Source organism: Amblyomma americanum, chromosome 11, assembly GCF_052857255.1.
Source record: "Amblyomma americanum isolate KBUSLIRL-KWMA chromosome 11, ASM5285725v1, whole genome shotgun sequence".
NCBI classification, from domain to species: domain Eukaryota; kingdom Metazoa; phylum Arthropoda; class Arachnida; order Ixodida; family Ixodidae; genus Amblyomma; species Amblyomma americanum.
Window position 1 is genome coordinate 7,032,470 of NC_135507.1, and position 14,231 is coordinate 7,046,700.

At 44.6% G+C, this 14,231-nt stretch overlaps 1 protein-coding gene across 1 annotated transcript in view; it reads left to right on the top strand.

Annotated features, from left to right (window-relative positions):
• LOC144111227 (tyrosine-protein kinase transmembrane receptor Ror2-like) overlaps positions 1 to 13,830 on the top strand; it is a 434,452-nt gene extending 420,622 nt beyond the window's left edge. Inside the window, exons 8-13 of the mRNA XM_077644442.1 lie at positions 1,864 to 2,278; positions 3,435 to 3,634; positions 4,087 to 4,175; positions 5,029 to 5,182; positions 7,722 to 8,095; positions 9,131 to 13,830. Coding sequence (XP_077500568.1) covers positions 1,864 to 2,278; positions 3,435 to 3,634; positions 4,087 to 4,175; positions 5,029 to 5,182; positions 7,722 to 8,095; positions 9,131 to 9,973 — 2,075 coding nt within the window. The 3' untranslated portion in view covers positions 9,974 to 13,830. The remainder of the gene's footprint in view (positions 1 to 1,863; positions 2,279 to 3,434; positions 3,635 to 4,086; positions 4,176 to 5,028; positions 5,183 to 7,721; positions 8,096 to 9,130) is intronic.
• The last annotated feature ends 401 nt before the right edge of the window (positions 13,831 to 14,231 follow it).

The following is a 14,231-nucleotide window of genomic DNA, read 5'->3' on the forward strand; positions in this document are numbered from 1 at the left end:
GGAGCGAAGGATTTTGAAGCGAAAAGCTTCTTCAGGCTTCGCGTGAGCCACACTACAAATTTGCCACAGCTGCGCATGCGCGAAACCGAGTGACGTCACGCGGAGCGCAGGTGGCCGCTGCTGCCGCAGCCGTCGTAGCCACCGCGCGCTGACTCCGTCGTCTGACCGTGAAACCGAGTGACGTCACGCGGAGCGCAGGTGGCCGCTGCTGCCGCAGCCGTCGTAGCCACCGCGCGCTGACTCCGTCGTCTGACCGTGAAACCGAGTGACGTCACGCGGAGCGCAGGTGGCCGCTGCCGGCAGCAGCCGTCGTCTGACCTTTCGCCATGGAAAAAGAAGACCCAGAAGTGGTAGCGTGGGAGTTGGCTCAAAAGCAGCGAAGATGTGAAAAGTGCAAGGCTAGACAAACGGCTGAAACGCGAGAATCACGAGAAGCACGCCTTGCTAAACGCTTTTCGCTTCGAGATATCCAGGCTTAACACTTTAGCTAAGCCTCAGCCCAACTTTTTTTCTGCAAAACGCCGAACGGGGGCCCTTTCTTCACTTGATGTGTGTCCATTCTCACGCGAAACATCCAACCTAAGAATAAAAAGGCTGTTTCTTCACTGATGTTAACTTTGACCAACCAATGTTTGCGACCTAATAAAGGAGAGCATACGTATCATCACTACTTCGTTCTGCGTTAACACCTCCTTTCGATTTCGGTTGTCATTCGTGATCCTTGCACGTATGTCTGGCAGTATTCTTTATTCCTTTTAGTCACAAAACAGAATCAAAACCACAACATGTCCGCCAGCCAGTTTCTGCAGGTTAGCTAGCAGACGTGCCCCTTATGCATTGTTTAGTTATACATGTAATCGCAGATGGCCACTGGACGTGCTAGAACATCATTATCAAATAGGGAAAATATCCAAGGAATGTCCACTATAGGTTCCAGGAAATTCAAAGGCAATTGTTTGGCGGTTCAGTTGACGGACGTACAGTATACAAAGTGGATATTTAGCTTCGGTAATGTGAATGCGGCTGGCCGCATGCATTTAACATTTCATTATTGTTCAAATGAGACGACACTGCTAGCTTGACACGGTCATCCTCTAATACAAACATTCAAGTGCACTTTTGGATAGACGCTTGACAGTGCAGCCCTTTCTGTGGTTAGTCTCTACCTGCATTAGATCTAGTTGGTCGGAAACGAGGCAACTTTTAACTTTGTTCAGAAAAAAACTTCAACTGCGCGGTCTTGAAGTTGAATATTTCGTGTACAGGCACATGGCCAGGGAGCGGGGGACTCTGGCAGTACTTCTTTTGACATGCATAGTCCTCCCCATGCCCCCCTGTAAAAAATATCCTGGCTACTTGCCTTGTACAGCAGGTCTTTCATTTGAAAAAGATTCTAGTTCTGTCTTTACTATTTGTTGTGTTACACTCTTGAAAGTATCCACACTAAGTTAGTGGCCATCCATAGGACATCCACTGGACGCCAAGTTCTGTCATAGAACGCATCAGTAGCTTTATTGCATATTGAGGTGGAAATATTTTCGAGGTTACTTTTTGCCTCGCGTAGACTTCATTAAACGAGTCTTTCTTCCATGTCCGGGAATAAAAATCTCTAGCGTGTAGGAATTTGTACTTCGGATATCCGTTTGTTATTCCAAAGTAGGCACGGACCGCATTAAAATTCGCGCAGACATGTGTTTGGACTTGTAGCGTATGTTTTATGGATATAGCTGCCGCCCGTTGTAATTTTCTCATGTGATTTACTGCGTGCACCGTAATTAAAATTTTCTCTAGGGAGGCTCGGCAGTTCTTATATGTATCCATTAAAAATTAAAGACTATAACTAACAGTCATTCTTTCTTGCAGTGCCCGGCGCTACTAGGGAAGGCGTCGAGTCGACCAGCGACCCATCCGCCTCCTCGGCGATGGTGCAGGCGGAGCAGTCGCGGCCTTCGTCAGGAGACGATGACGAGGACGCTTCGGGCGGGACCTCCGGGTCGTCAGGGCCAGGCCATGAGGATGTGCCACAGGGCTTCTGTTCTCCGTACACTGGCTCGGTGTGCCGGCGCTTCTTGGGCCCCAGCGGCCTGGTCTACTACAACATCAGCCAGGACGCGTCGCCTGTGGTGCTCAATGAGCAGCTCACCCAGCAGCTCTGGGAGGAGTTCATCTCTTCGCTGCTCGAGCCATGCCGGTCCGCCGCCGAGGTGATGATCTGCCACTACGCCTTCCCACAGTGCGAGTGGCGCGCCCGGCTCGCCATAGCCAAGCCGCTCTGCCGGTGGGTTTCTCCCTCCATTCCTGCCTACTGGTTCGATGGTGCTGCTCTTGTGTCACTTGCAACCCTAATGTAATGCTTCATATGAGAAGCTCAAAGAAAGTTAATGGAATATGGAGTCCATATAAAATAATCAGAAAATATGGAAACCTATGTGCTTTGTTTCTCCGCGTGGTCTCCATATCCTCCCCTCATAGTTTCTACGTGATTTTCATTAAATGTGCTTTACGTCACGTGGGTCATTATCAATTTCAACATTTTTATGCGTGCTGTCTATACAGTCCTGTATGTTCTGTATAGTTTCTATTTCAGCTATGCGGAAAACCTATGGCATTTTGGGAATCATCACATGAAATATTTCACTAGGGAAGGCTTTTGGTTTGAATCTTAGTGGTGGAGCACAGTAAGCATTACAACACAGCGTGGAAGCACCAAGACACAGAAAAGGGACACGAAAAAAGTCCTCTTCCGATGACCTTATTTTGTGGCCTGGTCTTCACGCACTCTGCTGTAACCCTTACTGCGTTTGACTACCTAATGGGCCAAAGTGCCACCAGAGTGTTAGTGCGCTAGTTCTGCAACGGCTATATCATGGAGATTTTTCAGCGCTTACAGTGCTGAAGGAGCAGTAAGTAATAGACAGCTTCATGAAGGCATCGCTGCGGGATCACGTGACCGCTTTTTGACCAATAAAAAGGGGCAAAAAAGTGGCAACCAGTCGAAAAACACTCTATAGAAAATCGAGATATAGACTGAACAGTGGTTGTCCAGACATTCTGGTGGTCTTCTCTCTCTTGTGTAGCATCTTTTCTGGTTGCCTGTCACCCTTCTGAGCATGCTTCACCAACTGGATTGCCATTCAGCCTTGACACAATAAAACAAGCATTGCTATATTCACGTGAGACCCAAATTAATGTTCCCACTTTCATAATGAAATCCATTTTTGTGGCCTCAGGTGAAAATGTTTACCAATTTCCACCTAAGCTGTTGAGCCATACAAATGCCAAATCATGCAGAAGGGCTCAGATTGATTGCTTCCAGTGTTTTCTTTGGTCCCACTGCTAATTTGCTGCAAAGAGACAGTTACAAACAGCATTACCGGATGCACCGATTTTTTTCATTATTTTTTTTTATTATGCCCTGCTTTCTCAATGTGCAGGGAGGACTGCATCGCAGTTCGCGAGCTCTTCTGCTACAATGAGTGGGCCATGATAGAGGACAACAAGCAGCGTGGCATTTTCTTCAAGTCTCGTGGCCACTTCCGGTTGCCTGATTGTGAACAGCTGCCTAGTTATAAGAACAACACTGGAGAGTGCTCTCATGCCCACTTGACAGACTTCAAGGAGGATGAGGTTACTGGTAAGGGGCATCTTTTTCTCTCTAGATGTTGCATGGTAAATGTGAGCTGTCTTATTGTACTATTTTAAACTCGTTCCGCCAGCATGATGCCTGTGAATTAGCCATGAAAAAGAATTTTTTTTTAACAGGCCAGCAACGAATTACTGGTGGCATCACTTGAGCAAGCGAGCGTTGTTTTCTGAAAAAATAAATGTGGCATTGCATGAAGGGGCCATTTCATAGCTAAATTGTCATGCTTAAGCATTTGCATGTTTGGCAAAAACCTCCATATTGGCGATGCAGCAAAAGTATTTGGTGCAGACACTGTTCAAAATTCTGCCCATTTAAAGCTGTCAAGTGTGCAGCAGGCCTCAGTATATATTAGCACTGAAAATCTTTATGCATGCTGTTTGTGCTCTGCAGAGTATTTCGTTTGCTCATTTCTTCCTTTTCTCCTGCTCCCTCAAAACCAGTGAACTGCATTAAAGGCCGTGGTCGCTTCTATCAAGGGGCTGTCAATGTGACCAAGTCGGGCATCCCATGTCAGCGATGGAGTGTACAGGCAAGTTCGCTTGAAATATATATTAGGCAGTATTTTTTCTTTTTGCACTTCAAGCTTTGTGTGGATCTGTTTAGTTTAGCTTAACACAGGGTGCGCTTGCTTAGCCCTTAAAAAGTCTGCATCATTGATGTCAGTCTTTTCATGTACGAACTAGGAGGTCTAGTAGTGTGATGTACGTGGAAATATATATTAGCCAGTATTTTTCTTTTTGCGCTTGAACCTTTGTGTAGATCTGTTTATTTTTGCTTAACACAGTATGCTTGCTTAGTCCTTAAAAAGTCTGCATCATTGATATCAGCCTTTTCATGTACAAACTAGGAGGTCTAGTAGTGTGATGTATGCGATGGCAAAGGAAGGCAATACCGAAGAAATTATTCCATGAAAAATATGGTACTGTTTTAATGCAGTTAATAAATAAAGCATGTGTTTAGACTGATTGGCTCATCGTTTTGCTTTGCTGGGTCTGGCAATGATATTAGACTCAGGTTAAGCTCTGATCGAAGTTAAGCTGATCTTATCTGTTCGCGCCACAGATGGAAGTTCATGAAGACGATGATGTGCAATGCACAGCACAAAAGTGCGTTGCAATTTAACATGAGGTGTGATCAGCTGCGGCAATAGCTAGTGCAGTCGTGCAGTGGCAAGCAAAGCTGATCTGCTCACGCTGCCGCGGGTTGAAATCTTCGTCGCGGCAATATTTATTTATTTATTTATTTATTCAAATTCAAGGCTTCAGCGATGAATCGGCTTTTGCAGCTTTGGTCGTGAAGTAGAGCTTTCGCTCTAAAAAAAGAATATGAAGGAATGTCCATGAGAGAGCTGTACTGATTTCACTGTCATCATGCTCTTGCAGGAGCCCCACCATCACAACAGACCTCCAATGGTGTTTCCTGAAGTGCTGAATTCTGAAAACTACTGCCGAAATGCTGGTGGGGAAGAGCCAATGCCTTGGTGCTACACAACAGACCCTAGGAAACGCTGGGAGCACTGTTCTATACCACAATGTGGTAAGCCTGAAAAATTCACGACGCACTTTAGTTATCATGTAATGTGTATGAGAGTTACAGTTGCCAAATGTTTCTCAAAATACAATAATTTATTTCAACTCTTAGCTTTTAATGCACATCAGGCATGATGCAGATACCTGTGGTCATTTAACGGTTTAAAACGTAAGTGTAAAAAACATAATCAAGTGTAATGAATGTAAAAATTTTGAGGGCCTTTATGTCTGCTTATGTTAAGGAATGGGAGAGCATGTTTTTTCAGAAAAGGAAAGGTTTTTGAGGAAGGTAAGGATGCAGTAGCTCTCAGATCTCATCATCTGGGTTGACACCTCAACTGGGCCTTAAAGCATGCAACTGAAGGTGCCTTTGTCATCAGTCCCAACCCCTGTGGCAAGTCTCAGAAAGCATGCAATTGAAGGTTCATATGCCATTAGTCCTAACCCCTGCTGCAAGCTAGCCTCCAACTTGACTAAAACATGTAATTAAGCTATATGCAAAGCGAAATGTAATGACACCACCCAAAATGATGCACGACGAACGGTTGCGCAATATTTTGGCGAATGTATTCAGGAATACTGCCACTGCATTGCCACTCATTTTGTTGTTTTCAGCTTTACTAATGAACTCATTTTGCCTTAATTTCACTAATTTATTACTTCATTGCTTTTACTAATTAATGGTGCGATGACATCATCATGCATCACATATAACACTATTAATTTATTACTCATTTTCATTAAACTTTTCCGCATTCATTCATCTGGAGTGATGACTGCGGACAATATTCGTGGACACGACTGAGCCATAGAATGCTTTTGCATTAATAAAAAACGACCATTTCTCTGTCAGGACCTTCCACTATACCGGACCCTGTTATTATGGCCACCTGTGAAGAGATCTTACTAGGTGTTGACTGATGGCTGTAACGGTTGTAACAGCCACCGTTATTCAAGATGTATTATTCTGGGTGTAGGCCTCGTTAGGAGCTATGTTTTGTCTTCCTCCTTTAGCCTCACCTCGAGAGCATATTGCATAATACAGCCAAAAAGAATACTACTACTACTATATCGTGAATGGTATACCTTTTGGAAGAATTTTAAGTCCCTGGCAAGCTGGGCTTATCCTCAGCTGCACTGGCACAACTGTGCCCGAAGCAGGATTGTTTCTAAACCCTGTATGCAGCCTGTTTCAAGCGTGCTTTTCTGGATGACAGCAGTTTTTTGGGTGAGCTTTTGAGGATGCAATGCACAGAGAACAAAATAAAGCAAAATTGTCATTTCTTGCACGCTTGCGGTGCTGTCAGGTGAGAAAAATTTAGAACCATATACAGTTAGTCCAAATTCCCATGTCACACTCCTGGCAGGCAACAGGATCTGGTGTAATTCCGCAGTCACCAAGGTGTACACCATTCAGGGCACAAGTGGGTTGGATCAACCCACACACACGCCGTGGAATATTCATAAGGTGTCTTTCTCCTTTCCCCTTTCTTTTAAGCCCTTCATCTCTTCTTTGACGGGCTGATTCAGACCTAAAGTGCGACACTTACCGCGGCTTTCCTTACATAGTGACCTCCTCCCCTTCCATGGCAAATTATTTAGGATGTGCACATGTCAGAGAGGATAAATATAGGTCGTTCTTTGGGGGAAAAGATTTTTTTTGCTTTTAATTTAAAATAAACTGTTTCAAGCCTCCCTGAGAAAAAAAAACAAAAAATTTTCTGTTGTCACAACAGATTTTTCTGTATTGCTTTGGTACCTGACAACAGAAATTCTTGTCATAACAAAAGGATTGTATGTGGTATTGAGCAGTCTCCTGTCGTAACGACAGGATGACAGAAATTTCTGTTGTATTTTGGGACTGGCTGTGTCGTATTTTTCGACTGGGGTAGGCAACAGCCTACGTTTGAAAGAGTTTATTTTTTAAATAAAAATAAATGAAAGAATGGTAAAGGTACGCTGCAATGCTTAAACGGTGGATGCTGGGAAATTTTAATTTTCTCGCGTCTTAGGAGCGTCTGTGGAGCCACTGCAGTGATTTCATGCACAAATTCAGACTTGGAACTCACGGTTGTGCTCTGCAATTGCAAGAAAACTCAGTCTCTCTTCGCCTGCCGTGCTGTATTAACTTTTGCTGCAAATAGTGCAGGTGGTCAACACCTAGGTCCAAGATAAAGGCAAATGTAGAGGTAGTTGGAGGAGATGAAATCCACACTGGAGATGTATAGTAGATTCAAACAGCAAATCTGAGTCGAAAAATTGTACAATAGCATGGGGAGTAGCCTACACTAGTGGCTGTGGTTGAATGTCTGGTTATTGTCTTGTGACCATTGGATGTCACACAGTAGTGCTTCACTCCTTCCTTTTTTGGAGGGCTCTTATATTCTTCTCCCTCCCCATTTTTTGTGCATGTGGCATGAGCATCTTTGAAATTAATGCTCACCCATTCAAGATGTATGGCCACAACTGCGTCATCGTCAGGCATTGCCTGATTGACCTCCCTGCCTTTCTTTTCTTCACACTTTCTTTCCCCTCCTTCCTTGCAGAGAACACAACGTTGGGTGATGTGTCGGGCCGCGACATCCTGGACTTGTTCGAACCACCGGGCGAGCCGTCGTTTGCGCCAGCCCTTGTTCTCCTCGTATCCGCTGTGAGCTTGGCGGCACTCGTGGTGCTGCTATCGCTGGCGCTGGGCTGCCGCCGGCTGCGCCGCTATGGAGGAAGCCGCTCCAGGGGCGGCGGCTACAACGCGACGCCAACGGCCGACGTGGAGATCGACCTGGACAAGCTGCCCTCGAATGCCTCCTACCATCACACGGCTGCCCGGCTCCACCCACGCCTGGAGAAGCTCGAATACCCGCGAAACGACATCATCTACCTGAGGGACATTGGCCAGGGGGCCTTCGGACGCGTCTTCCAGGTATTTCTCTGCGCAAGCCACTGACTTATTTACAATCGAGTTCAAGCCCACTTATAACAGCTGCAGTCATAACGAATGCTCGCTTATTAAGAACTTTAGTTGTGCTAAAACTAAGAACCGTCGCCCCACCACTAGGTTAAAGCGAACGAAGAGGCATGGTAAACTCGTCCCACATTCAAAAACCGCATGCTTGCTGCAAACGAGGAGGCCGAAGCGCCTCCCAGCCCCTGCAACTGCGGTGCTATCGCATGCATGCAACGTGCAGATAACAGACAGTGCAGGTGACTCGTTCCAGCCGCATGTGCACTGCACCGTGACAACTTTGTCGAAGATCAGTGGCTTCCAGGGCTGTTTCATCATCATGTTCATTATCAGTGGGCTCAACTGTCGTAACTGGGGTCCTACGATCATATGCAGCATCTTTAGTGACATCTTGACACAGCTGCACATTGGTGTTCGTAGGTGGTATGGGCACTGTACTGCAGTTAAACCCGTCTTTAAGAGTGTGCAAGGGAGCTACTGTGATGCAAATAGCTTCTCCCCAGAATTTTTTGGCATAGATGCCGACTGCATCTGGTGTTACATTAGCAGTAATAAGGTAAATTATGTGCAAAGTATTAGTGCTCCAGTGAATGGCATAAATAATAGTTTACACCGAAGCATAACTTAAGTTACCAATGGTGTTAGTCTCTAAGCAAGGCTCGACCATGGGCATCGATCAACAGGTTAACCCAGTGCGAAAGATTGATGACACGAAAGAGGACACACAGCACAGAATGGGCACAGTTGTTACAATTCGAGTTGTTACAATATAAGTCAAGGTCATGAGATGAACTGAAGATGCAAACACTTGCTGTATGTTTGGTAGAGTACCAAGCATATCTATGGCTTACAGCAAAGATAGCACCTGAGCACTAAACACGTTGAGTAATGAGTGTCCAGCTTGTGAACGGTTTCTGTACCTTAGCAAAACATTTCTACAGCTGAGCTTCTGAGCTTAAAAGGGGCTGTCTGGTTGTTGCTTGCCTCCTGCAGGCCAAGGCTCCCGGCCTCATTAAGGGCGACGAGTTCACCACGGTGGCGGTCAAGATGCTGAAGGAGGAAGCATCTGAGGACCTCCAGAGCGACTTTGAGCGCGAGGCCTGTCTCATGGCAGAGTTCGACCACCCTAACATCGTAAAGCTTCTGGGCGTCTGCGCTGTCGGGAGTCCCATGTGCCTGCTCTTCGAGTACATGGGCAAGGGAGACCTCAACGAATACCTACGCTCCTGCTCACCCTCCAACTACATCGTTCGCAACCCATCGGGAGGCTGTGGCGACATGTTTAGCGACGTCCGGCTCAGCCATGTTGAGCTTGTCTCGCTCGCACGCCAGATCGCGGCTGGTATGGTGTACCTGTCCGAGCGGAAGTTCGTCCATCGCGATCTGGCTACGCGCAACTGCCTCATCAGCGATGACATGGTCGTCAAAATCGCCGACTTTGGCCTCTCACAGAAGATGTACGCCGCTGACTACTACCGTGGCAGCGAGCACGATGCCATTCCAATACGCTGGATGCCGTTGGAAGCCATCCTCTACAACAAGTTCACCGTTGAGTCAGACGTGTGGGCGTTCGGCGTCGTGCTGTGGGAGATCTTTTCATTTGCTCTGCAGCCCTATTACGGCATGACGCATGAAGAGGTCGTGGCATTCGTCAAAGAAGGGAACTGCCTCGGTTGTCCAGAGGGAGCACCAGCGCCTGCGTATGCGCTAATGAGAGCCTGCTGGAATCGCAAGCCGTCAGCCCGGCCAAGCTTCAAGACGATTCACAGGGCACTTGGGACACTCCATAATGAGCTAGTCAAGCACAGGGACAAAGAAAACATGGTCCATGTATGAAGACAGGGATGCTTTTTAACTTCAACATGTCACGACTTCTTTGACTTTTGCAAGTCACGTGCTTGACTGCAGGGCCAGTTTTGAACTCTGCTAAAATGGCCTTCTGTGTCAGCACCAAAAGGACTAAACAGTGGCGTGACACCTAATGCTTTTCATGTGTCACCATTTATTTTCCAACTTTGTGAACATGGCTTCTGATTTTAGAGTGTCGAAGGCGAAAGCTCTTTGAACAGTTACTCTCACTGTTCTTTTATGTCAACGTCTTCTGCTCATCTACCTGGAAAACAGAATTGTTCCTGCAGTCTTAAAGCTTGTACAGCTTAAATTACACCATACATTTTGCATTGTGCAACTTTGGGCACCCATATCATTCTAAGCAGAATTGAATTGACGGTGCCAAAATTTATTTCAGGGACTTATACCATAAGGTGATCTGTCAGATTTGTGACAGCAGTGCTGCTTGTCAGTCAGTTCCGGCATTGATTACCTAGTATCATCTATAAGGGCAATACACTTTGATTTTTACTCATCAACTTTGAGGATAAGTTAATTTCATCATTTGAGCATGCTACAATGTGAGCTTGCACATGCTTACAAAGGAAGAAATTTCCATAAGGCATTTAAAGTCGTCAGCAAAGGTTTGAGGATACGTGTGCTTGGAAACAAATTTATTGCAGCACTGTCTACAATAGCCTAGTTGCCTGGTATTGATACTAGTAGAATGATCCTACAAGTTGCCTTATACTGGCATATGTGTTTTAGGCGACTGACTTGCGTGATGGCATTGAAGCAAAGTTTGTTCTGCACACCTGCATCCCGTAAGCTTTTGCTTTCAAGTTTTGAGCGTGCATCTTGTCTAATATGTAGGAGGCAACACCAGGTCAATCCCACCACAGGAAACTTCCTCTGTTATGCACAAAGTAATATGCATGCAGTTTCTGTTATTATTCTCTCATGACACCTGCAAGGAATAGTTTTAGTTTTGCATACAAGATGACCTAGCTGCCACTCTTTCATACTCCTTCATGTGTATGGAAAAGGCGATATTATCGCTTTTGCAGGTTTCGCACTACATCAGGTATTCTGTCTTGGTGCACTTGTGTTTCACAGTAAAAATACCTCTGATTAGAGCCATTTATAGTGTTTCGAAAGCATCAGGGTGACAGCAAAATCTGGCTTCATGTTTCGAAGGTGATGTTTCTTCGTCACCTTGGGCTTGATGGTTCTTGTTCAAAAGCAAGTAGAGCCCTGAATTTCATTTCACAGGCATGCATTAAAATTAAATGGCATATCGCTCCATTTAAAAGTCTGCTGACCGTTTTTCGTATAGAGTAGTTGGGTGCTAACTCAATGTGGAAGTCATATTCATGTTTTGAAGACACAATAGCCCTTGAAACTGCACACCTGACTGGAGCTCAGTAGCAGCTTAATTTTTATGCCTAGGAGGGGCTTTCTTTGCACTTCACTAATTATAACTGTTCAGCTGATGAGCTTTTGCCATGTAATTGCAGGCTGACAAGGTTTAAAGTCTTTTGTTATCTACGTGGACATCACTAACTCTGACATGTATAGAAACATTCCAGCACATCACTGCACACTCCTGTGAGCTAGCTACTCTCAGATAGAGCAGGGACCAAGTGCCTGATCCCATCTATCAATTCTGAACTCTGGTGACCAGTCAAGATTCTCATGTGGGCTTCCGAAATGATGCAGGTTTTAATTGATTATTTTAGCCATTGCTTATAATGCCTTTATTTTTTCATATTTTCAGCAAAGAGTTCCCAGCATTCAGTATCTACATAGCGTTCTTCATTACTTGTTGCTAAATGTACTATTCACATTGTTTTTTTACTGTTTTCTTTTTTTGTTCAGAAGCTTTTATTTTTATCATTCTATAATTTTAGCTTTGAGCAAATGTTGTATGGTTTTTATGATAGACTTGAATTGATCCAGTGAAGGTAGCTTACTCTTTTCTAGCAGATGCACAAAGCACATTGCGAATGTCAAGAAGTGCTGGAGGGATCGAGGCTTTTCCTCAGAGGCATCTACTGTGGACTGAGCCATTGGCCAGTAAAGCCTTATTGAAACCAAATGTGCGAGCATTTCAAAACTTGTGTAAATAATGTGTGCCGAGAATTGTGCAGCGAGTTTGTGTGTTGAGTGCTTGTTGCTTCGAGATGTTCGTAGCTGATTAGCATGTACGTCAGACCACAGCATAGAGCAAGCACAAGATGGTGCCATAGCTAAAAGCGTGAGTAGCGCCATCTTCTGCAATCACTGCTAGCCAACAGATGGGGTGAGGGTGCAACATGTGCAATCATATGTGATATAATGTGCCCATTAACTAAAGCCATTGATTCAGTTCCACCTAAGTCATGTGACAATGACTGTCATGTCTGCTTCAGTGAATTCTGGGGTTTGCACTGTGGAGCATGAAAGTAAAAAAATTTGTTGCTTCCAGCAGGTGGCACTGGTTACATCATCAAATATGCTGGCACTGTGCTTTGGTCTTATGTGCCTTCTGAGAAGCTCTTGCGTGTGAAAGAAAAGCTTAATGTGAGTATGGTGTGAAACGGATAGAGCTGATTGTGCTCTGTAAAAAAACCACTCTCCTGTGAACATAAAAGATGAAATTACATTGCTTGCAGCGAACACTGAAAAATGTTTGTAGTGTTTTTGTTGCTACACTGCAGTTATGATATGCTGAAAGGCAGCAGACCTGAGTGCATTGTACAGAGTTGCCTCTGTTGAAGCCTATTGCAAGTGTAATGAACTATCCTTTCCATTTGCACATATTCCTCGTGTCTGTGTGTATCCTTGAATGCTAATTCATAAATGGTGCTTGGTTTTTGTATCCGCTATTTTTTGCCCTAGTCATTCCATGGTTCAGTCCTGTGGCACTGGCTGCTCAGATTTGCAGTGTGTGACATCATGTTTGGCAAGAGCGATCAATGCCGTTTTCTTAAAAGGAAATGTGAACTCCATTATTTTACCAACTAATTTCTTTTGTACTTATCCCTGTACCATTTTCAGAACCCAGCAGTTAATTTCCCAGAATTGGTAGAAATGGATTGAAAGAAGACACAAGTTCCAACAATACTCTTTTCCTTTTTTGCTTTCTTAGTACAGTTCAAAATGCTTACATGTCAATTTTTCAGTTATCTGAACTTGCACTTACACCAACAAAAAATGTTTCATATACACAATGTGCTGACATTATTTCATGTTTTCTGGCACCTATCTATAATAACTCTCTTTAATTCCTTACTTTACTGCACAAATTTACTCCTTTTGACATGAGCTGCAGCTGTGCTGGCCTAAAATTCACAGATAGCACACACTTGGCATGGTTTTCTTCCTCATTCAACTCTGATCATTATTAAATCAGCACCGATGACAAAACAGTTATGTGTGGGATTAAAAAGACTGTGTACGAACATTTTTATGCAATGTCTTCTCCTAGGTATGCACATTTTTTTTAGGAAGGTGCACATTGGTCAGGCATCTTTTTATATTCTGCCTAACTGCACTTGCCAACAGGACATTGTTGAGTCAGGTGTTCATAAAGTACGGCTGCTTTTAGCACAGACACTTAGTGCACTGTGCTGTGCTAGTTTGTGTGCAGGGTGAGGTCAGTGGGCACCAAACAGATGTTGTGTATATCAGATGCAGCATTGTGCTGCAGTGTGCATTGATTAAGCAGTGTTTGCATGTGTATGTATGGGAAAGTCACGGGCACCACTTGTGGCAGCATTGTTGTTTCTCTTGCCTCCTCACTGCATGTATATCTGGATGTACATTTTTGGAAATGGGGACACGTTGTGGCATTTGTACATAAAAGCACCATGGTACTTCTAGTTGTTGCGTTTTCTTATTCACTTCCATGACTGGCAAGAAAGGTTTGTTTTTCCAAGATTGCTCTTTTTACTGAGCAGCTGCTAAGTGCCCATTCCCTAGCTTTAGCTGTGTTGGCATTACTAGCTGTAATATGATAATGAGGAAAAGGCCAAGGGAGGAGGGCATGGAAACGGAAAGCACTCTGTAGAAGAAGGATGAGGACCTCAGAACAAGCAAAAGAGATTCTTGGGGTACGATGGATGCCAGGATCAGGCAGCACATCAGACTGCTGCTCCGGTCAAACACATGCTTTGCATGATAAAGCATAATCACAGTGTCAATTTTTTTAATGGCTCATTGCTAACTTGTTTGGGCTTATTTTCATCAAAGTCTCTATTGAACAAGTCTTTGCCCCTGTAAT